Source organism: Arvicola amphibius, chromosome 1, assembly GCF_903992535.2.
Source record: "Arvicola amphibius chromosome 1, mArvAmp1.2, whole genome shotgun sequence".
Taxonomy (NCBI): Eukaryota; Metazoa; Chordata; class Mammalia; order Rodentia; family Cricetidae; genus Arvicola; species Arvicola amphibius.
The window spans coordinates 22,360,922-22,383,390 of NC_052047.1; the positions used below are offsets into that span (position 1 = coordinate 22,360,922).

General features: G+C 36.5%; 1 protein-coding gene across 1 annotated transcript in view; it reads right to left on the reverse strand.

The window, feature by feature from the left end:
- Positions 1-22,469, reverse strand: part of Adgrl3 (adhesion G protein-coupled receptor L3) — a 457,067-nt gene that overhangs the window by 71,771 nt on the left and 362,827 nt on the right. Inside the window, exon 16 of the mRNA XM_038331368.1 lies at positions 1,590-1,799. Within this exon, the coding sequence (XP_038187296.1) occupies positions 1,590-1,799 (210 nt within the window). The remainder of the gene's footprint in view (positions 1-1,589; positions 1,800-22,469) is intronic.

The following is a 22,469-nucleotide window of genomic DNA, read 5'->3' on the forward strand; positions in this document are numbered from 1 at the left end:
TTTTTTGTATTGGTCTCCATTTTTTATGTTTTTGGCTGTTTAATACAATAGGCATTGCCTGGAGAAGTTTATTATAACATATTAACCTTGGAGAATTAAAACTCAAGTATGATTTCTACATGAAGGAAATTTTTTAAAAAAGGATTTGCATTGGGGGTTAACTAAAGAATAGAATATGTTACTCAAAGATAACACAATTGTTCATTTGAGAATTTTAAGGCTAGATAGAATCTCAACTATAAATTTTTGGCAGTCATAAAACATTAGTTTGAGGAGGAAAATGTGTTCTTTGATTGCTTATTCATATATTTGCATTTATGAGAAAAGATATCACTTTAAGTATATGCTAACCAATTAAAAATATATTCACCATAATTGTATCCTTTGCAATCATTAATCATGAATGCCTAATCACAGATTTGAATGCGACTGCATTTTATTATATAGTACATCATGCATATGAACACCTACTGGAGAGAAGCATTAAGGGAGTGAATTATTTATTATACCCAAGTTTTCTGAAAACTACAAAGTTAAGTTTTACTCGTCACTGTAGCTCTGGTCATTAGCATCTTCTAATTTCTGAACAAATGAGTGCTGTGACCACTGATGGTGCAAATGCAGGAAAACATGGGTACTTTTAAAGAGTTTGGCAATGTTCTCCCCAAATTAAACATACCTTACCACAGGACTCATTAACTATGTTTCGTTGTTTATTTGTTTTTGTTTATATGAGTTGAAAGATTATACAAAACAAACAAAAACAAAATAGCAAACAAAAGATCCTAAATGCATTAAAATATTAATAGCAGGTTTATTCAAAATTGTCAAAAACAGGAAGCAAACAAAATGCACTTCAGTGGTTTAACAGATACATAAACTGTAGTATATCAACAAAGGAATATTATTCAATGTCAAATAGAAAAGAGAGATCAGGTAATAAAGTGTCATGTGAGAAGCCAAAGTATATACTAGCAAAAGAAAAGAACCAGTCCTATAAAGTTATATAGTATATGATCCCAGTAATATTGGGGAAAAGGCAAAACTATTGGAAAACATAAAAAGAAAAAATGAATGTCATGGCTCATTGAAGACATGGAGATAAAAAGAATTACAGATAATTTTCAAGACAATGAAAAATATTGCATTTGCTATTAGAAGAGTGAATATGTGTTTCTGTGTATCCACAGACCACCTGACACTCAGAATGAATTCTAATGCAAATTATGAACCATGAACTTTCAGTGGCAATGATGTGACAACAAACCTTTATCAATGGTCACAAGTGCATCCCTCAGGTAGGAGGTGTGGATGACAAAGGAGGCTATGCACTTATGCAAACAGGAGCTATGTGGACAATCACTGTACTGTATAAAGAGCCAGAGACTGTTGTAATACAGATATAAATGTTCACTGTGTTTTTATGGCAATGGACATGAAAAATGAAAAGCAGAGTACGATGTGAAAGTCACTGAGTTTGAACTGAACAAATGGAAAGGGCACATTTGAGCCTCTGTCCCGAGGGCGGACAGTCCTGGAAAGCTAAAGGTTATAAGTAGCCTTGGCTAAGAGCAACACAAGCAGCTTACTGGTTGGTCGGTTCTATTGATTCCAATCAGGAAAAGCAGTTCTGCCACAAACAGGCTGATGCAGAGGTTCTTGTGAATGGTGTTACGATCACTCTGGAGCCCACGGAAGAAGCAGAATGTGAAGATGCAAATCAGGAGACAAACAAGGGACAGCAAGATGCCAACCCACGTGATCACATCCAGAAGAAGATCATGGACCGCATCACTGTGCTGGAGACACAAAAAAGACTGTAAGTCACCTGTGTGTATGAGCGGTAATCAGCTCTGGGTTCAGGAAGCAGGATTTTACGAAAACACTAAATATCCCCCATACTCACAACAACTATAAAAACTGAATCATTTGGACTTTTAATTCTATAATTAAAGGGTTTTCTTTCTTTCTTTTTCTTTCTTTCTTTCTTTCTTTCTTTCTTTCTTTCTTTCTTTCTTTCTTTCTTTCTTTCCTTCTTTCTTTCTTTTACCAAGTAAAACATTTGGAGATTAAGGAGGGTCAATAAAATTCATTGGCTACATTCTTAGCACATATATTTCCACGCTATAAATAAGTGAAGATTAATGTGACTCTGGCCAAAGATTTCAAGGTAAAACTGTAGGTTTTTAACCTGCATTGTTTATTTGAAGTGTTTTTTTTTAAATCAATTCCTGTTGTAGAATGCTCTATTCAAAACCATAAGATGAACATTTAGAAAATTAGTGCCTCAACTGGCTTTTGTGTATGTGTGTGTATTTCAGACAGATATATATATATATGAATTTTTAAATATCTCTACCTTAGATGAATCATCATAGTTTTCAAATTGAGTTCAGAAAAGTATAAATTGCAATAAAAACTTTAATTAATTCTGTTGAGTAACTATATGTGTACCACATATTTAGTGGAAAGCTCTGGGGTAATGAGGATATCCATGGGATTTATATTCATATTAGATTGCTTTCGAGTTCATAGTGACTTGTCACAAGAGTAACCAGAGTTGAGAAATAAAATAAAAATAGTTGTGCATGGCCATTCACTTTTGTTTCTTGGGTTCTTAAAAAGCCATAACCAACTAGTTTCTACCTCTAAAGGAAAAGTAAAGCATTAAGTTTATGTAATTCTAGTCAACAAGTGAAAATTATTAGGCTGACTTACAGATAATTCTCAAAAATGTAACTATTTTCCAATAAAGCAACCAAGCAGAGGACATTAGCTGGAGATCATTTGTAATTTCAACAAATACACTTTTTGTCGATGGTGATCATACAAATAGTTTTGTTAATACACATGATTACCAGTGCCAGAGGAAGCCAGAGGCATCAGAAGCCCCCGGGAACTGGAGTAATAAAAGAACTGTGAGCAACCCAACATGGATTCTAGAGGCAGAACTTGCATCTTCTACAAGAGCAGCAGTATGTGTTTGCAACCACTGAGCCATCTCTCTAGCTCTTTGTGCACATTTTACAAAGGAGACTACAATGTCTTCTACATTAAAATAGCCAGATTACAAATATACATATTAGTTAAGATGCTTTCTATTCTATTTTAAATTTCAACTTGGAGTGTGCAAAACACGGGTGCTAAAGTTGTTTGAATGGAGTCATTGTCCCTCAGTCTGAATCATATGAATCACAGCATTTCCCTCCTTTCAGATGCGGGTACACCATTGTGATTTCCTGAAGATCTGCCCTAGAAGTGACAGTGAAATAGGTCTGAAATATTCCGGAGTTGGCTCTGTGTCTCAGGAATAGCACAAATCACGGCAGAAAACTAGGTGAAGCTTTGCTTTACCGGCTCGGTTCTCTGAAGGTTATTACTAAAACAGCACTGGGTCTCTGATAGTTTAAATGACTTTTGTGGTTTGTGAGGGGAGAGTGATTGGTACTGCCTGGCTCCCTCGACAGAGAGCTATTTGCTCTCCTCTTTTCCTCAAAGGAAAGAAACTGCGGCAGTATCAGGCCCTGGTGTTCTGCACAGCGATCTCCCATGATGGGAAAATGGTAGGTACAATACCTTCTCAAATGTATCCAAAAGACCTAAAGCACTAGCGAAAAATTGAGGAGGAAACGGAAAACTCCCACTTTTGTTTGCCTGGGTAGTTGTATTATTAGAAATATATTTACTCGGTGCCTCTGTAGACCCTTCCAAAGCCCCATGCCGAGTGCTGAGAAAAGAATAACAGATTTCAAAATGTCAGCGACGAAAGTACATAAGACTCAAACACAGAGCAATAAAGCCTGGTGATTAACTCACCCTTAGAGTTGTCTATTGGGAAAACATCAACAGCCATCATCAACATGTATATGATACTAGGATAAGACACCCATATGATGCAACTGAAAATGTAAATATTATCCGCATGATAAAAAAGGAAACAGACAGAAAGTCTAAGAGATGTGACCATAAAAAGCCTGTTTTTAACAGTCTGTCATAATAATTCCAACGAGGTCCATGCTCAAAAAAATATATAAAATTAATTCTTTTTCTAAAAAAAAAAAGAACTCTTTCCAAGAGAGGGATCAGTGGAACAAAAGCGATAGTACAGTATTGAAGTGAAAAGCGAGCCTCACACTGCAGCTTGGGGCTTGTGAGTACTATATAAGTCAGTTGTGTAACAAAGATCTTAAACCTAGGGTACCTGGAGAACGAAGATGGCATCGATCTTCCTAACACCATATTCCAACTTATAGTATATGCTTTATAAATATTTTGGTTTGAGACGTTTGGTTCCCATTATTCTTAGATCAGATATCTAAGACTTAGAAGTAGAAGGATTTCAAGTTGAAGGCCAGTCTCTATTAAATAGAAAAAATGTCTTTTGTGGGTCTGTCTGTCTGTCTGTCTTTCTCTGGGTATTTGTTTGCACATCTGTGTATGTGTGTAAAAAAGAGGTAAAACTATATAGAGATAGATAATGCGATTCATCTCATTTAAGCCTACAGTGTCTCCTACCTACATGAAGGAAAAAAATAATTGAAATCCTTAAGGGATTATAAAATGTTATAAGAACTGTATCCTAGCCAGGCAGTGGTGGTGCACACCTTTAATCCCAGCACTTGGGAGGCAGAGGCGTCAGGTTTCTGATTTTGAGACCAGTCTGAGCTACAGAACAAGTTCCAGAACAGTTGTGGTTACACAGAGAAATCCTGCCTTGGGAAAACAAACAAACGAGAGAGAGAGAGAAAGAGAGAGAGAGAGAGAAAGAGAGAGAGAAAGAGAGAGAGAGAGAGAGAGAGAGAGAGAGAGAGAGAGAGAGAGAGAGAGAACGAACTGTACCACCCTGTGGCTGCAGAGATTGCTCAGCAGAAAAGAGTACTAATTACTTTTTCAGTATCAACATGGCAACTCACTACCATTTGTAAGTCCAGTTCTGGGAGATCTAATACACTGTGGTGGCTTCTCTGGGAACGAGAAATGTACAGGATACAATGTTGTCAGTCTGTACTGTAACAGACCTATACATAAAACAAAACAAATGTTAAAAAAAAAAAACAAGAAAGGTGAAAAAGAAGAGGAAGAGGAAGGAGGAGGAGAAAGAAGATGACAAGACTATGAGTGTACCTCGTTGTCTTCTTACTCTTCTATTCACTTCATTTCACTTCTGTTGGCCTGTTCTGTTATATAAAATGTCATATACATTTGAATTTTATGTTTCTGTAGTCTCAATTCTCTTCCAGAAGCAATCCACATGGCTCTCTTATTCTTCTAGTCTTTCATCTACATGTCTCCTTCTCAATGAGTAGTTTTCTTTTTTTGTTCTTTCTTTCATCCTTCCTTCCTTCCTTCCTTCTTTCCTTCCTTCCTTCCTTCCTTCCTTCTTTCCTTCCTTCCTTCTTTCCTTCCTTCCTTCCTACCTGTCTGTCTGTCTGTCTTCCTTCCCTCCCTCATTTGTGTGACCCTCAATAAGATTTAAGTGACACAGTAATAAGATGATTAATCTATTCCTTTGCCAATATTCTAAATCAAAGAAATATATATGCCATGTTCACAATCAGCATGTTGAATCTCTATTTTATTTATTTTTTTCAATCATATATTCAATCACTCATTTGGTGTGTTGTGGTTTTTGTTTGTTTGCTTATTTTGTTTTGTTTTGCTTTAGGGAGGGGGTGGGGAGGTTGAGACAGCTTTTCTCTATATAACCCTGGCTGTCTAGAACACACTCTGTAGACCATGCTGGCCTTGATCTTGCTGACCATTGGGATTAAAAGCATGTGCCCACCACTGCCTGACTTTATTTGGTGCTTTTGAGATGTAGTTTTGCTTTGTTTTCAGGCTACATTCAAATTTGTTATTCTCTGGCTTAAGAGTCCCAAGTGTTATTTTGATATACATGTGCGATGCCTGCCACCATAACCTGCTCTAATCTCTCTTTAACTATCCAGATCAATCTGAGATACATAATGAGCATTGGCCTACATAGGACTACATAGCAAGGCCCTGTCTCAAGAAAAGAAACAAAGAACAACAACAAAATAGAGCTATCGACTTACAAGTCAGTTGAATCAGAATATCTTAAGCTATCTAAAAAATTAAGCAGCCAAAAAAAAAAAATTTTTTTTCTTAATGGAGGCAAAACAGTAAGAGAATTTTAGAGTAATAACAACTTTGGATTTAACCGTGTCACTCCAGCTGAGTAATTGCTACCTTGAACCAAGTAGAGGTATCTTTCAACTAACTCGTGATGGGGTTATATCTGATGAACCCATTTTAAGTTTAAAATACTGTCAAGTTGTCATGAACCTATTTGAACAACCTAGTTTAGTAATGGAATACAATGTTATTGTCTGTAGGTTACTCTGGTGAAATTGTGGCTGATAGGTGATGTGGCTTACCCTGCCAAGAAGCATGAGTAAAAATTATACCCCATGCACACAAGCAACATTATATGAACTCATTATATGAGTAGGCGAAATTTGGGAATATATATGTATCATTTTATTATGAATACCAAACATCATTGTAAGTAAATGACACCATCCCATGTATAAGTCCTTCCTTATACAAAAATAAGTAAGTGGGAAACAAAGATGTAGAGGAGCAATTTGCTGTAAAAAATGGTTAGACTTCTAAAACATAGTAACATGACAGGCAAAGAAAATACCTGAAGGAAATCATCTACCTATGAGACGACTGGGAGAGTCTTAGGAGTCTGATAGAATATTCAAGAAGATAGAGTTTCAGGACCTTCAAAGATCCTCTCATCACTTGTTAAGAATTTTCACACAAACAGCATTTTCCTTCTTTCTCTGAAGTTTCTGTTCATATGTGAAGTGACAGATAATTTTGGAAGAGCTACAGAGAATTTCTGATATTTCCTTTATTTTGATCTCACCCAATCTTCTTTTACATGTCACTAAGGAAAGCTCAGGGAGAATAAAGAGGGGCGGAGAAAAGCTGTACAATGTCTTGTGAATAGCACTCTGGCCATGTAAAACTAAACACCTCAACAAGTGCAAACAAATAAATAAAATAAGTCCATGCTCATGAAAAGGGCAAGTGAGACCTTTGCTTCATGGTTTTAAAAATAATTCAGTCTGGAATGCAGTAATACTCCATGGGAATGGCTTGAAGTTGCCAACATTATTTAAAAAGCAAGCTCACAACACAATATATAGATTTCTAAATATTCTTCACTGGGACCACACAAATGTTCCTCGATGAGTAACACACTGAATAAATGAATTTTGATCCTTTCCACTGTCTTCTTTATAAAACATTTTTGAGAACTGTATTTCCTGGGTCATTCTATCACAACTGTGAACTCTACGACAGTCGGTATTAAGAGCTCATTTTACTTTCTACATACTATTGCACTTTCGTCTTATAAAACTACCTTTTAAAGCTATTTTGTTCTGAAATATTCAGAGTACTACTAAAATGTGGATTTTTTCCATAAAAGAAGAGATTGCCTTTACAATATCTGTATCATGAGATAAAACATGGATTACAACTGTAGGCTTCATTGAAGCCCATAGAATTCCAAAAAGTCTATTTGCTGATAAATGTAGTGTGGAGTCTGTTAAAAAAAGAAAAAAAAATTCCCTGGAATTTCTCTAAATCTCAGCAACCAGGTCACCAACCACAAAGGTCACCTCCCAGGCTTATGGGAGGTAAAGGGCTCAGTGGTCTGAAACAATGGTTTCTTCTGTAGAACAAGATGTAAATCACAGTTGAGTAACCTAGTGAGAAGGACATGTGGGTGTTCTTTCCCATTTCTTTAGAGCAAATTAACCAAATAAATTCACTGCGATTTTTATATTCCTATCAGATACTAATCAACATCAATATTTTCAAGCTTTCATCTCCAAAGAGAAACAGTAGCAAGTTAGAGGTTAAGAAAACATTCACATTCAACTGCCTTTCAGATTTAATAAAACTCAGCAAATTCTCTTCACTTTAAAGAAATACGATGCCACGCTTTGATGTATTTGAAAGTTTCTTACTGTGAATTTAAAAAAGAAGAGGAAAGCTCATCATGTTTGGTGAAGCAGACTCACAGCTACCTTAACAAAGGAACAGATGAAGAGGAAATACTTTTTTTAAAATGGGAATTAAATACTTCATTTCTCTCACTATTGTCTTGCTAGTGTACAAGTGAGTCGCATGGTGAACAGCTTCCTAATTCTGCTCAGCACTGCCCTAGTTCTCACACTACATTCTTGCATCCTAATAAATTCTTCATTGGATCGTGAACCAGTCTCAGATTTCAGAAATGAGGGCCAAAGTTTGAAAAGTATAACATCACTGTGACAACCCAGAAGATAGAGGCTTAATACCATTTTCAGAGCTACGTGGAGGAAGCATCGATGACTCCTTCTTAAAAGGCTCAGGTTGGTTTCTCTCTGATAATTAGCACAGGAGATCATGACTAAAATTGCGATACCATGTAGTCTGCATCTTCCTGGGTGAATGATAGAAGAGAGCAAATGCACTAAGTAGTGACACGGAATTCTTCTTTGCTTTTGCTTGTGAGTCAGCGGCTGTGTTTTGTGTCAAGATTGTAGTGCACTTGTTTCCTTTTGTGAATTGTATGAATGTTTTTTCCCAACAGCTTCATTAAAAAAAATGAGTGATCATATTACCCAAGCTCACGTCACGACTGTCCTGTGAAAACAAGACTGAGCCCATGTTACTCTAAAGGCAAATGGAAGGACGCAAGAGACCCCAAAAAGAAGAATCCCAAGCCTGTGCATACATCGTAAGATATAAACTGAAAGTGGTACTGAGGAGGGGCAGAAGGGTATGTGATGTCCTGACTGAGGCTGAAATTCACACATCTTGAATGTGATGACCAAGATTATGTAAATCGATCTAAAGTGTCTTCTCCCTTCAAAAGACACTAATTGTGGTGGAAATTAGTAGTCCTTGAATCTGCTCTGTTTGCCAGTATTCACTCTTGATTGTGATTATTCTCTGCATCTGGGTAGTTTCTTAATGTCTATCCGAGCTTGCAACCTACAATATCCTGAAGGTTAAAAGGGGAGAGAGGAGCTGTGACAATCAATATGTTGGCTTTTGCAGTATGGAACTAATTTTTCACACTTAATTGACTGTTTTTTAAATATTTCAAGAGACATGTTGAATCAGAGCAAAAATTATGATTCCTCTAACTCTAACTATACTGCCAATTGAAATATAAAATTGAAAATCACATGTTTATCCATGGGGATTTTAATGAAGTTTTTAAATGCAGACCATCTTAGAAATATAGATTTTACTCTTTTGTCTGCATAGATGACTATTATAAAATTATAAATTGTGCCTTTAGTCAAAGACTTTCTAACAAAACATATTTCTAACTGGCTAAATTATCTACACAATTTTATATAACAATGGTCAAAGGCATTGTGATTTGCTTATCTGTGATGTGGCAATAAAACTTTTGGTCACTTTCAAATTTACCCGAAACGTACAGAAGCGTTTAATTAGAATTCTGACATTCTAGACATGAAAGGAGGGAGTCTGCTGAGACATATGTCTACAAGACGTCTATCAGTGTGTGTTGTGACATATTTGTACACTGTGAGATGATATATTGCTGTAATTGGTATAATAAAGATCTGAATGGCTAATAGGTAGGAGGGAAGAGGTTAGGTGGGACTTCCAGAGACAGAGACGACTCTGGGAAGAAGAAAGGAAGAGAAGACAGGAGACACAGAGAGGAAACAGGAGTGAATTGTGCTATTTAACTGACTTTTGATAAAGTGGCAGCAAGTAGTTCATCAACTTTCAGTAAACTTAACCAATATGAAGTAGAAAACTGATACAGTAGACTTCACTGGGACTTCCTGAGACAGAGAAGACTCCAGGAAGAAGAAAGGAGAGGAAGCCAGGAGACACAGAGATGAAACAGGAGGTGTAAGATGGTGACATTCCCATATCATTATTTGGGAGCTGGCTGGCTGGCTTGAAAGAGAAAGACTCATTATGAATGTCATTTAAGGAGATGCTAAAACAGGAGTTTTCTGTAAAACTCTATTTTCAAAATGTGATAAAAATGATTTCTCTCTAATTTTAAAATACATGGCAGACGAGAAAAGAGAAAAGTTATAGTAAGACAGAAATTGTGAGGCTTCTTCAAAATTGTTTGATTTCTAAGAATGACACACAGAACCTCAAAATGAGACATTGACTACTGAGTTTTCTGAAGTTCTGTATTAGTTCAGAAGAGAACAGATATATTCTAAAAGTAACTCAAATTTTACAGTGCAAGACAAGACTTTCCTAAGATGTTGGCATAAAATGGCAACAAAGTTAATGAATTTTTCATTTTGTTACTAAAAAAGCAGCATGCTAACTGTATAAAGTAAAAATTAAAGCTTCAAAGTTATTACCTCTAATAGTGGTCTAAGATTTGTTAATATTCAGTGTGCATAGCACTCTATTCACAGCATGGGTGTTTGTAGAGTTTCAGAAAATATGTTTTGATCATATTTTCCTTCCCTAACCTCATCCAAGATCCTCTCCCCTCATACTATCTAATTAACTTTATATTCTTTTTCTTTTATAAACAGAAAACAAAGAAACAAACAAACATGACTCCAGCAAGGGAAAGAGGAAGTCACCACAAACCTCCACCCCTAGCCAAGAAGTCATTTGTATGTGATAGCTTCTGGTGAAAACCAGTTTTCATCAATGGAGTGGCTGTGGAAAAAAAAAAATCACACTTCACAGTATCCTCATGCTCAGGAAGAGGTGGCCAACACAATAAGAACTAATTATTATTATCATTAGGAGTCTATCAGAGCCAATTGCTTTGCTCCCATAAAAAATTATCAAAGAGAAGAAGAAACTGTTTAAATTAAAAACAAATTGGATTAAGAATGTAAGAAATAGTAAGTTCTCAATTTAGGTAGTAGAAGCCTTCACAAAACCAAGATTTTCCACCAAATTTTGATACATGCGCTATAAAAATATTCCTTGCATGGCTGCTGCATGTCAGGTATTGAGTAAAAGAATGGAAATATAAACACGCATACACATATATATTCATATCCCATTATTCATTTGATTTTCTTAGCCATAGGAATTTCAGATAAAAGAAAAGGAATAAATACCCTGCTTCCCTCTTTCCATTCTCATGAATAAACATCATATTTTCTGGAGAACATGGTCTTTCAGATAATAATATTGAAGGCAAATTATCCCCTAGGGACATGTGACTTAATCCAGATATGTTTTATAAAATAAATGCTTTTAAAATCTAATTTATGCAAGTTGTCTTAAGTGTCTATCTTAGAAAGCTATATAAGTAATCATTTTGGAGTGGTTTTCGCAATTGCCCGAGAGTCCAGGAGTGCCCTAGTTTTATCCCTGTGTTTGCCAGAAACAGTAGAATGAAGCAGGTCAGAAAAAGCAATAAGTAATCAGTGAATGGTCTCCATGCTATATAAAGCAAACTTCAGTGATCTGGAACAAACTGAGTGCAGTCAGGAAACCCTTCTACTAGATCCTACTAAACATACTATGAACCACAGAGATCGGGTGAAATAGGGGTTATTTATTCTAAGCATTGCATTATACCCGCACTTAAATGTCATGGTGCTGATTTTAACATAGTGTTCATGTGCCCAACATTTGGTGAATTTGCAAGACAGTTGTAGTTGTGGTAACATATTGCCCCAAGTACATACTTTTACAATTTCATTGTGGGGGGAAAAGAAACTAATCTGTTCTCAAGTCAAACAAAAGTTGTGGGCTCCACTTCTTTGCCTGGGAAAGCAACTTGAACAGAGCTGGTGTATCTACTTAGATCCTCAGTTAAGTACCTAATGCGTACTTATGGGGAAGAAGAGGGAATTGGTTTTAAAAAGTGAATAAATAACTGATATTTTCAGAAAGCATAATAGATTTTTGTCAACAAAGTCTTTGAGTATTTTGCTATTTGACACCTAAAAATTTACCTAGATGACTCTTAGAGGAAAATTTTATTTGTATAACTGAATCAGTTGATAATGTGAGAGGAATGTTCAAGATGACTTTCCATAGATAACGAGTCATTTACCTAAAGACCAAGAATCTTGACCCTATGCATTCTTATTTTTAATTCTTATTCCTGTTTCCTTGAATCATAAATTTGAAATCTAACAAACTGTAATGACAAAGTTGTTGGAATAATAACAGGAAAGTTGGCCCTGTAGAAGGCCTGTGCTTCCTTCTTACTGGTGGCTGGAGTAATACTGAGTTCCCTTTTGATGGCTGGAGTCCTCACTTGAACCAATACCTATTTAAACCCCCATGGTTAATTACTTTTCTTTTATAAAATATTTCTCAATAGAGCGGTAAGGGCACCACTAGCTGCCATTTCAGCCACGCTTATAGAAACCTAAGATGATAAAGATAGAAAGTTGTTGCTTGAGGGCCTAAACTCTCCATGCTTTGTGTAAAAGATAAAGTCAGTTATTTCTAATTAAAAATATTGCTAACACCCAGGGCTGGAGAGCAAGTAAGGTGTGATGTATAAATATATTACTGAAGCAAGAACACTCCCCAGATAATTCAACTTTATTTCATATTACTAAAACTCCATCTGTCTCTGATTCTTTAAACAAATGTCTTTGGAAATCGTATCATTTTCTCTGAGGCATGCTCATCAACTGGCTAAGACTTCTTAAATCATGCAGCAACTTCTCTTGCCACTTTTATTTCACAAAATGATGATTTTGATGATTACTTATCAATATTAAAATACAGATTCAAAGCTTTTTGAGGCACAAAGACTGAAATCAAGTATTTGGAGATCAAATAAAAGATAATTCATTCTGCCCTACCCCAGTGCTTCTTTAAAGGAGTGACAAAGATGTCTCCACATGGATTTCCATGGATTCTTCTTCATTACAAAAGTTCAATATTCTCATACACTGTAACTTCAATTCTGGGACTAATCATAATAATACTATTAATACGGAAGCATCTGCATGCACTAAAGTCTACTGTGCTTCAGTATCTATGACATGGAATGCTTGTCAAGAATCAGGGTCCTGAGCAATTTCTATGTTGAAACATTCAGCCAGATACGAGACCTGAACTCTATCCAATAACATTTTCCGGCATGAAGAAATCAAATGTGAAGACTAAGCTAAACTAAAGAGCCAGGGCTGGTGAAGATAAAGTGTGATCCTCGAGCAATTCCTTCCTGGGGAAAACCAAAGCAAAACCCAATACTGGAAGGATGAGAATATATTCTATAGATGAATTATGCAGTAGATAATAGAATTGCTTTCATGTAAGTATCTTTTTGGCAGAAAAAAAATTTTAAACTAATTTGCCAAAATGTTTAAGGATGGATTATTACGATGTCAGCCATTCACTTGCAAAATCTAATAATATCACAGCAAAAATAAGCATGCATATATAAAATGACAGTATGATTTAAATAGGAAAATGGTTTATTACTTATCAACTTCTCTATAAAATGCCCATAAAATATTGGAGTAAAAATAATAGAAGAAATTTAAATTTAATATAATCTACTCTTAATCCCAAACATAAGGATGCACCTGGAGTTTCAGGAAGGAGTGTTCTGGACAATCAATACTCCCTCTCTAAAGAAAATTACTTCAGGAAGATAAGGCTCCCCCATGTTCTACTGATGCCAGTAAACCGTGAATCTTTTCCCCATTGCCAGCATAGGATATTCCTCTTCTACAGCAGAAGAATACAGAACATTGTTCTTGGACGGACTGATCCTAACTAATCCAATACACACTAAAACAGGCAGTGTTGACAAAACAACAGTGTACTATCAAATAAATAATTTCAAATTTTAAAAGACATAAAGGAAACATAGTACAAAATTATGTTCAATAAGAGAAAGTATGTGTAAGTCTTTGTTCTAATAGATCACCAGTTTTTAAGATACAGTTAATACTGTAACTGATAATGTAAAATTTTACATTTTGAAGCCATTTTTATGAAATTTTCTATATTTGATAAACACTACACTTGCAAGCTATCTAGTGTTATGTTTTATGTAAATATACTTAATTACTACATGCAAATTATGTTTTCAATCTCTGCATCTACCTCCATTTCGCCATATGTACATAGAACATTAAGTAAAGAAAATAATTTTGGAAGTATGAGTGTGCAACTTTGAGTATTATATACTAACCATTTTTATTTTCTGCTAATGTAGTATATTTACTAAACTAACACAGTATCTTTTCCAGTTGGCACCTGAAAGAGGAAAAACAGTTCTTCTAGAACATAGGAAGTCTCATGTGCAGGCAGAACTTTATCGTTTAAAACTACCTCACATTTTCTTATACCTTAGAAAAGTCTCAGATGTTAATGTTTAGCACACAGATGCTATGTTATCGGACTTGAAATTTCAGGCAGGTAACACGGCTCAGGTGCTGCTTACCAAGCATGAAGACCTGGGTTCAATCCCAAGAACCCATATAGGGAAGGAGCCAACATAGTCGTGTGGGTTGTCCTGAAACTCCCACACAGGTTGCAGCATGTGCCATTCATACACCCATGCATATGCACATGCACAAGGACACAATGTAATAATAAAATAAAGTGGAAATTTTAAAATGAATTTATAGTTAAAAGCTTCCAGGTTGTGATTGCTTTAAATGAATGAACACTATATAAAGAGCGAAACGCACATTGGTTCTCTTTTTATTCTTTTGTTTTTCTTTTCGAGTCTATGGGTTTGGTGGATGCATTAGTATTGGAGTGAAATGGTACAATAAAATTATGAGAAAAGCAGTAATAAAATTAAGGGCATAAAAACATTTTATAGATGATAAAAATAAAAGTCAAGTTGAACTGATAAGAAAGTATGCGGAATATTTTATGACTAAATCTTAAAAAATTAAGAATTGGGGAGAGAAAATAACCCTGATGGCTCTTTGGCTTGGAGAGGGGTGGAGTGGGGGTGTGGGTGGAAGGGAGGGGAGGGAGGGGGGAGGAGAAGGGAGGGAGATGGAAATTTTTAATAAAAAAATGAGAAAAAAAAACAAAAAAAAACTAGAAATATAATTATGGGAATCTATCCTAAAGTATTTCTTAGGCTTCTGTACAAAACCACAGTATCAATGATAATTCATTTAGTTTGAAGCTGATTCATTTAAGTTTACTTAAACTGAAAAAAAAAATCAATTTGAAAGTAGAATCATGATTAGTAGAGGTTGGGGTGGGGCGTGGAGGACTGAAAGGAGTTAGTGAGAGAAATGTGTGGGTGGGAAACATCATCAAAATACATTATAAGCATGTATGAATTCTTAAAGAATTATTTAAAAGTTTTTAAAAATTTTTGAAAGTAAAAGATGCAAAGAATGGTTAACCAGATGTATACATGCATGAAAAAATAAAACAAAAAGATATTAAGATATTTTTACTATTTTGCTTGAAGCCTTAACTTTTTTCAAATTAAGATTATTTTTGTCAGTTTCAGTATTTCAGAAATAATTAAAATAAACCTTAAATTTGTTTTCCCTATATTAGAAATTCTAAAAAGTCTTTTTTTCTAATTCCTTTGCAATGTCAAATGATATATGTGTAAAATATGTAAGAAAGAGAGGAAAAGATATCTTAAAAATATTAATAAATCACTTAATAATTACTACTACTTATGAGTGGGAGAAAAAGAAAGCCCTCAGTATTTTGTAAGAATGGTAATGATTATTTATAGGCTATGAGATTCCCAGTGCCACTTTTGGCATAGGACATATAAGTCTAATACTAGATAAGTATTTCTTTATAAAAAAAATTTCCCAGCAGAACTCTAACTAGTTCTAGTGCCATTGTTTGTGATTACTGTGTATTTAATCAACCTATTAATAAGCATTCATGATATATATTACCCATTAGTAAATCTAATTTAAAATCTATTTACTTTTCTTACCAACTAATTAGAGGTTTAGAGACTAGCTCCCTGAAAAATGGTTGCTCACTGTTATTTAGATTTTTGGTGCTAAATCATGAATTTAGGATAGATAATTAAAATAGGACAATTTAAAAAATTTAAATAACACAAAATCCACCTTAGTCCATTGCCTTCCACTTTATAGAAAAGGATGGTGGTGAAAACAATCAGAATTTTCAGTGTCCATCCTGCTGTTTGCCTGCCTCTACATACCTAAAAATCGCATCTCTCACTTGATGAGCTGTGAATTCCTTGAGTCAAGAGGCCTGGTGTGTGTCCCTTTCCACTGTATTTTGTACAGGTACGGTGAAGTCAAATTTTAAACAAAGAGCACAAGGAAGTTCTCACTGAGAAGGTGACTTTGGGTCCACGTAAGGCCTGTGACTGTGTGGGGTGGAAGGAGCTGAGCATTCCTTAGAGACCACAGCACACCTGCTGTGCTTGGGAAGGCTCACACAACCTGAGACAAAAGAATCACAGTTAAGGGCTACAGGAGTTGCTAAGGGGGTCAGCATTTGTGAATTTGTATTTACTAAGGTAAGGAGACTTAGCTGGCATTTTTATTAAATGCACAAAACTGTTTTTAGAGAATAAATCTGAGCAGTGGTGTGACCTCTTCATAGTTCTGAAGTATCCCTTTGGCAACTATCCTGAGAATAGAACTGGGAAGGGCAAGGAGAGGGGGGACTGGCTAAGGAGTGACAGCAAAATCTCAGTGAGGAGACCCCAGGGGCTTAAAGCAGGAGGACAGCAACAACAATTAGGATAATGGTGAAGGTGCTGAGGTCAGGCTCTCTCTTGCCCACAGTGTAGTGAGAGGATCCGTAAAAACAAGCAAATCAAAGAGAATGTGTGCTGGAGGACAGGACACCTGGCAAAGCAAAGTAGTTATGTAACAAGATGAAGAAAACTCTAGGGGGAAATTATGATACTTGCGACAAAAAGCTCAGGACAGACTGTACCCAATTTATGATAGTTTGACTGATAATGGCTTTATCTAGAATATTTTGAATATGATGGTACAAAATCAGAGCTTTATTGACAAAAAAAATACCCTTCAGATTTGAACTTTGGTGCTTCCCTAGTCTATATCCAGTATAGGAGTCCTGGGTAGTAGCAGTAAGCCATATATCACTGGCAGCCATGTCTTCACAAGAGTAATCAACCTGTGCTTCACCATGCACTGTACTGCTATCAGTGTTTGTTCATTGGGTTTTGTACTCAAATCCTCTATGTTCAAAAAGCCCACCTCTGTCTCCTGGGCACATAAAGCCATCCTGTTTTTGCACTTTCTTTACTGTATTCAATAAATTATAGGTCAGTTTACATATTACTCTAAAACAGGTTTTGTAGAGGTGATTTTGTACAGTTGCAGCAGAATACATATACAAGAACATTTAAAGTAAAATTTTGCATGTTCCTTGTATTGAACCCATTTATGACTTATGGCATTTGAACTTACGATGGCAGCTTTTGGGATGTGTTTACAACACGGGGCAATGAATGTCTGCAATTATGTGAAGTGGCTATTTTAATCTATGAGTCTAGAGATGAAGATTGAAGCCTAGGGACTGTTAATTGATGTTTAAAGCCATATGCCCACATGAGATCAGCTAGGGAGAAAAGCAGTGATTTTGGTAAACGTTTGGGCACGAGTGACAATGAGAGGGCATGCAAGTGAGGACCAGCCAGATGAGAAAGCTAAGTAAATCCAGATGCTGAAGAAAGAAACCTATGAGTCTTATAGGCAGGGCACGTGAAGAAAGTGTTACACGAATATGGCCAACTCATTCTCCACACACAACCTAGTTAACGACGTTACACTCCTCCTACAGAGCAAGATAGTTCTTTATTAAGTGCTCTCTGACCAGTTAGGCTCAAATCCAATACCTCTCTCTACATCTCTTAGGCAAAGGGTAGGCCTCGGTAATCATCAGTATCACAGCCAACACCACAGTTTTGGTTTTATAACCTTCTTCTCGTCCCCTGCTCCTCAAAATGCAAGGTCTTGAGGGCCAGAACTTTGAAACAAAATCACTGGAGTGTGGTAATGCATGGAACAAGTGGGAAACGGGAACTTATACACTATCAAGGAGAGAGAGATGTGCATTCGAGGTTTTGTGAATAACTTTATGATGATTATTTTACTAAGGTCCTCAAAATATGGGGAAAAAAAACAAGTGTTGCTAAGAGTAGGGATGTAGGAGTCGGCCATGATAAGCTAAACATGAACACATCACCCAAAGAAAGTTCTTTACTTCCAACCATTATCACTTACCAGTGTAGGACTCAGCCATCAATAAATTTAATAGAGGCCTGAGTCTCAGTAGTTCACCCTGAGGCAATACCTGGTTGCAGGAAGGGCCACACACTGAGATTACCTGAGCACCACCCAGAACAGACCATCCAAAAGAAATGCCTAATGTTCCAACCATTGTAGATAGGATCACCCGCCAGCACACACTCACCAGGACACCCCCCAGACAAATGTCAGCGAATCAGGGATCCTGAACCTCAGAAACCCCTCACCCCCACCTTTACTGCTATAAAAACCCAACTCTAACTGAGCTCAGGGCTCTCCATTTATTCCAATACGTTGGACATGCAGAAAGACCGAGTTTGCAAACTTGCATAAAATAAAGGCTTCTTGCTTTTACATACGGGACTCGGCCTCTTTGTTGTTTTTGGGGGGACTATGCGGATCTGGGCATAACATTTGGGGACTCATCTGGGATCCCCCAAGCCCACTGGGACTACAACCTGTAGAACCTTCAACCGGCCAGTAAGTTTTCTGTGGTTTGTTTTATGTCTCAGGTCTGTGTCTCATTTCTCATGTCTTTCTGTAAGCAGGCCCAGGAACCATAAGAGCCTGTAGACGATCTAGGCGAATGTGCGAAAAGATCACAGGCAGGGTGCCTGGAGGAGATGTCCCCAGGGCCCTTCTGCAGAGGGTGGTTCCTCTGGTGAGATGTGCGGGTAGTGGTCTCAGTTCTGAGGAGAGACACGCGTATAGCAGTCTCAGTTCTATAGAGGAGCATGTCACACCCACAAAGCAGCTTGAGGCTGTCATCTTTGGTTTGGTTTGGCACCATTGTCCTGTTCATTGTCCTGCGTGTCTGTGTGTTGTGTTTTTGTCCTGACTTAGACTGACGCTGATGATATGGGACAGACTCAAATTATGACTTCTTTGACTTTGAAACTGTGATCATTTACAGGACTGGACTTTTGAGATTGGGCCATAAGCATAGGGCTATATTTTCCTAAAAGGGATAAACAAATAACCTTTAGCGACCACCTTAAACATTTCATGGAAAGGAATCAGCCTTGGCCCCAAGCACAAGGCTGCAGGGCAGCATGCTTGTGTGGATGGGTGGCTGGGCTATACAGCTACAGTTGTAGGGGGCAGATATACCCCAATAGGATTTCAAACACTGAACAGAGAATCTGGCGTTAATTGGAGAGGTTAACAATCTTTTTTTTCCCATGCTGCATACCACTCTGCCCTCCCATGCTGGTGAATGATTTCCTTTGCCTGCCATGGGGGCTGCATGCCTCAACTTCTGGTCAAACCTGATCAAAGTTTAGCTCTGCAGGTCAAGGACTCTGGCTATAGGTGTTGCTGTAATGGCCATGCTGTGACACTATAGCCAGACTTCCCTCCAACAGAGCTGCTTTGATCATTATTTGTTACAAATAAATATCTATTATCATTTATAGGAGCTGGTTACAAATTATTATTGGTTAATGTAAGAAAAAAAAACAAATTACTGTTGGTCTCAAATGTTTCACACTGGTATAAGCTTTTTCGTGATGTAAATTTAATTTTTTTGTTGTTGTTATAGTATATTCATGTTTCTGTTCTTGTTAATGCAATATATCCTACACCAAGGATAACCACAAGAAAGACTTCAGTAAGAGTTTTTATGTTGTCTGAAAAGCAAGAGAGATTTTGGTATGCTGTCTGGAAAGCAAGGGAGGAAGCAGGAGACTGAAAAAAAATGAAGAGAGGAAAAATGAATTACAGGTATATAAAAAGTTATAAAAGGTCAAAAGGGGACGTAAACTATGTTTGCTGTGGTTTCTCATACGTGAAAACACTGACTATGCTTGTTTTGTTGAAAAGTTTGTCTTTGTAAGTGTTCTTGCAAGCATGGAGCTGATACAGAAATGGTCTGACTATTTTAATTTTCTCTGCCACCCATCACTGTTGTGGCCACATTTACGGGCCTAACTTCAGAAATTTACCACTGAGCTCTGATTACTAAATTTGGGTTAGCAGAACTTCAGAAGACTTTTTGGTATAGATAATGTTAAAACTGCTACTTTTTTTTTTTTTATTGAAAGGCTGGCTTTAGAATTGGATTATGGCTCTTCCTTTGTTAGACCCATGTTTTACTTACATAAAATCTATGCATGGGTTATTTTAAAGAAACCATAAGGCATAATTTCATTTTAAATTATTGATCGGCATTTTGCTAGAGTTAAAAAGAAATGGATGCCACATGATTTCACTGCCATCTTTATTAAAGGTAACCATGTAGAGTGGGCCTAACAAATCTCCAAGATAGTTTGGATTGGAATAGATTTTTGCATGATGACTCATGTCCCTTTCTAAATACAAGGTATGTATATATATATATATATATATATATATATAAGCTGTACCTCAAATTTTTTATATGCAAAAATACCTAGCTCTGCCAGCTAGACTTTGTTAATTTAAGAGTTATCCAGGTGATGATGGTTATAAAGACATAAAGGGATCATAGGAAACAGCTGAGGTTTACAAATGTATGGCAGGACTAGAGTCCCAATGAATGTGCAGTTGCAACAATGAACCTTAATAGTTTTAGAAATGCCAGTGCCAGGTGATAGTCACCAGAAGTACCAGCTACAGTGAAATGGAGCAGGCTGTGATCTAAAAGACAAGATATATATATATATATATATATATATATATATATATATATATATATGCTGTCAAGGGTGGAAGCAAAGAAGTAGTTTATTTTTCATATTCTTGATATTACAGGAAGACATTTAAGAGATTTTAATTTTTTAAAAAAATTTAAATAAATTTATAAGGCCGTGAGACAGCTGTGCTATAAGATGTTTTTTGTTAATATTTAAATTTAAAATAAAAGGATAAAAATTAGGATGAGTGCCATAAGCACCAAAAGCTAACCAGAAATGGAAATGTTCATTTCTTGTGATGCAGAAGACAATGACCTAAGCACTTTGATAGAGGATTTGGAACAGCGTCCAAGCCTATGAATCTCAATCTTTTGGAGGTTGTACAGGGGTAGTCTGGGACCATCTGCATGTCAGATGTTTGAATTGAGATTCACAACATAGGCAAAACTACAGTTGTAAAATAACAATAGGAAAAAAATTCTGTAATGGGAAGATTGCTATAACATGGAAAACTATATTAAAAGGTAAAAACATTAAAAATATTAGATAATGGTTTAAAAATATATTTCCTTGTTCAAGGTCTATTCAGGCTTAAAAGTGCATGTTTAGCCTCCTTATCTTTGCTAATTTTGTAGGGTTTAAGCTATATGGATAAACTGAGTCATAAATTTTTGTATTGATACTAAGAGGTTTGGATCTCCTGGGGAAAAATGTTGTTTCTATGCCAATCACTCTGGGGTAATTAGAGATTCAATGACCTTGCTAATGAAAGAGAACAGAACACGCACCCAAAAGGTGGACGAAAACTTGCTCAGCTGGTCTCCTTGGTTAACAATCTCGCTTCCAGCTCTAACCGGCCCCTAATTATCTTGCCTCTTCTTAACAACAGACTTGATAGCTTTTGTTCAAGAATTGGTCAATACTGTTTAACTGATGTTACTGAGGTTCCAGTATCACCCCCTTGAGCCTCTGTATAGACAGGACCCATGATTGAGTCCTGTCATCAGTACTTGTGATGGGGAAAAAAGGAAGGGCCCAGGGCAGCATTCCCAGGGCAACTTGGTACACACCTGCCAAGATGAGTTCTATAGACCTGAGTCCCAGTTTGCCCTAGGGCAATGCTAGCTCTTAGACTCCCTCCTGTTCCCCATTCACCCTGGGACCTATTCCTTGCCATCACAGGAGACAGCAGTAACAGCTAGATATAAACTTGTTCTGTGTTTACCCTCGGAATGACTAATTCAGTATCTTTATTAGCTACAATTCAAAATCATTACAGAGTGTGGAGTTCTAGTCTTGTGAAAGCTGCTAACTTATTATACACTGTTAGGAAATACAAGTTAGTCAGCCATCTTTAAAGTACTAATATAAATAGTTAAAGGAATAAGCTTTATTTAATTCCCTGTATATGTTTTCAAAGCAAAACTTAAAACAAATAATGAGAAACAAAGTTTCTCTATTCAGACATACCTAGGCGGCCCTCATACTTCAGACTTCTGCAAAATATGGCATTTAAAATAATGATTAAATAGCTTATTACATTAGCCAGAGAGACTCCAAGATCCTTGCAGTAACCCAAGGTCACCAAAGAAGATTATGAGACACCATGATG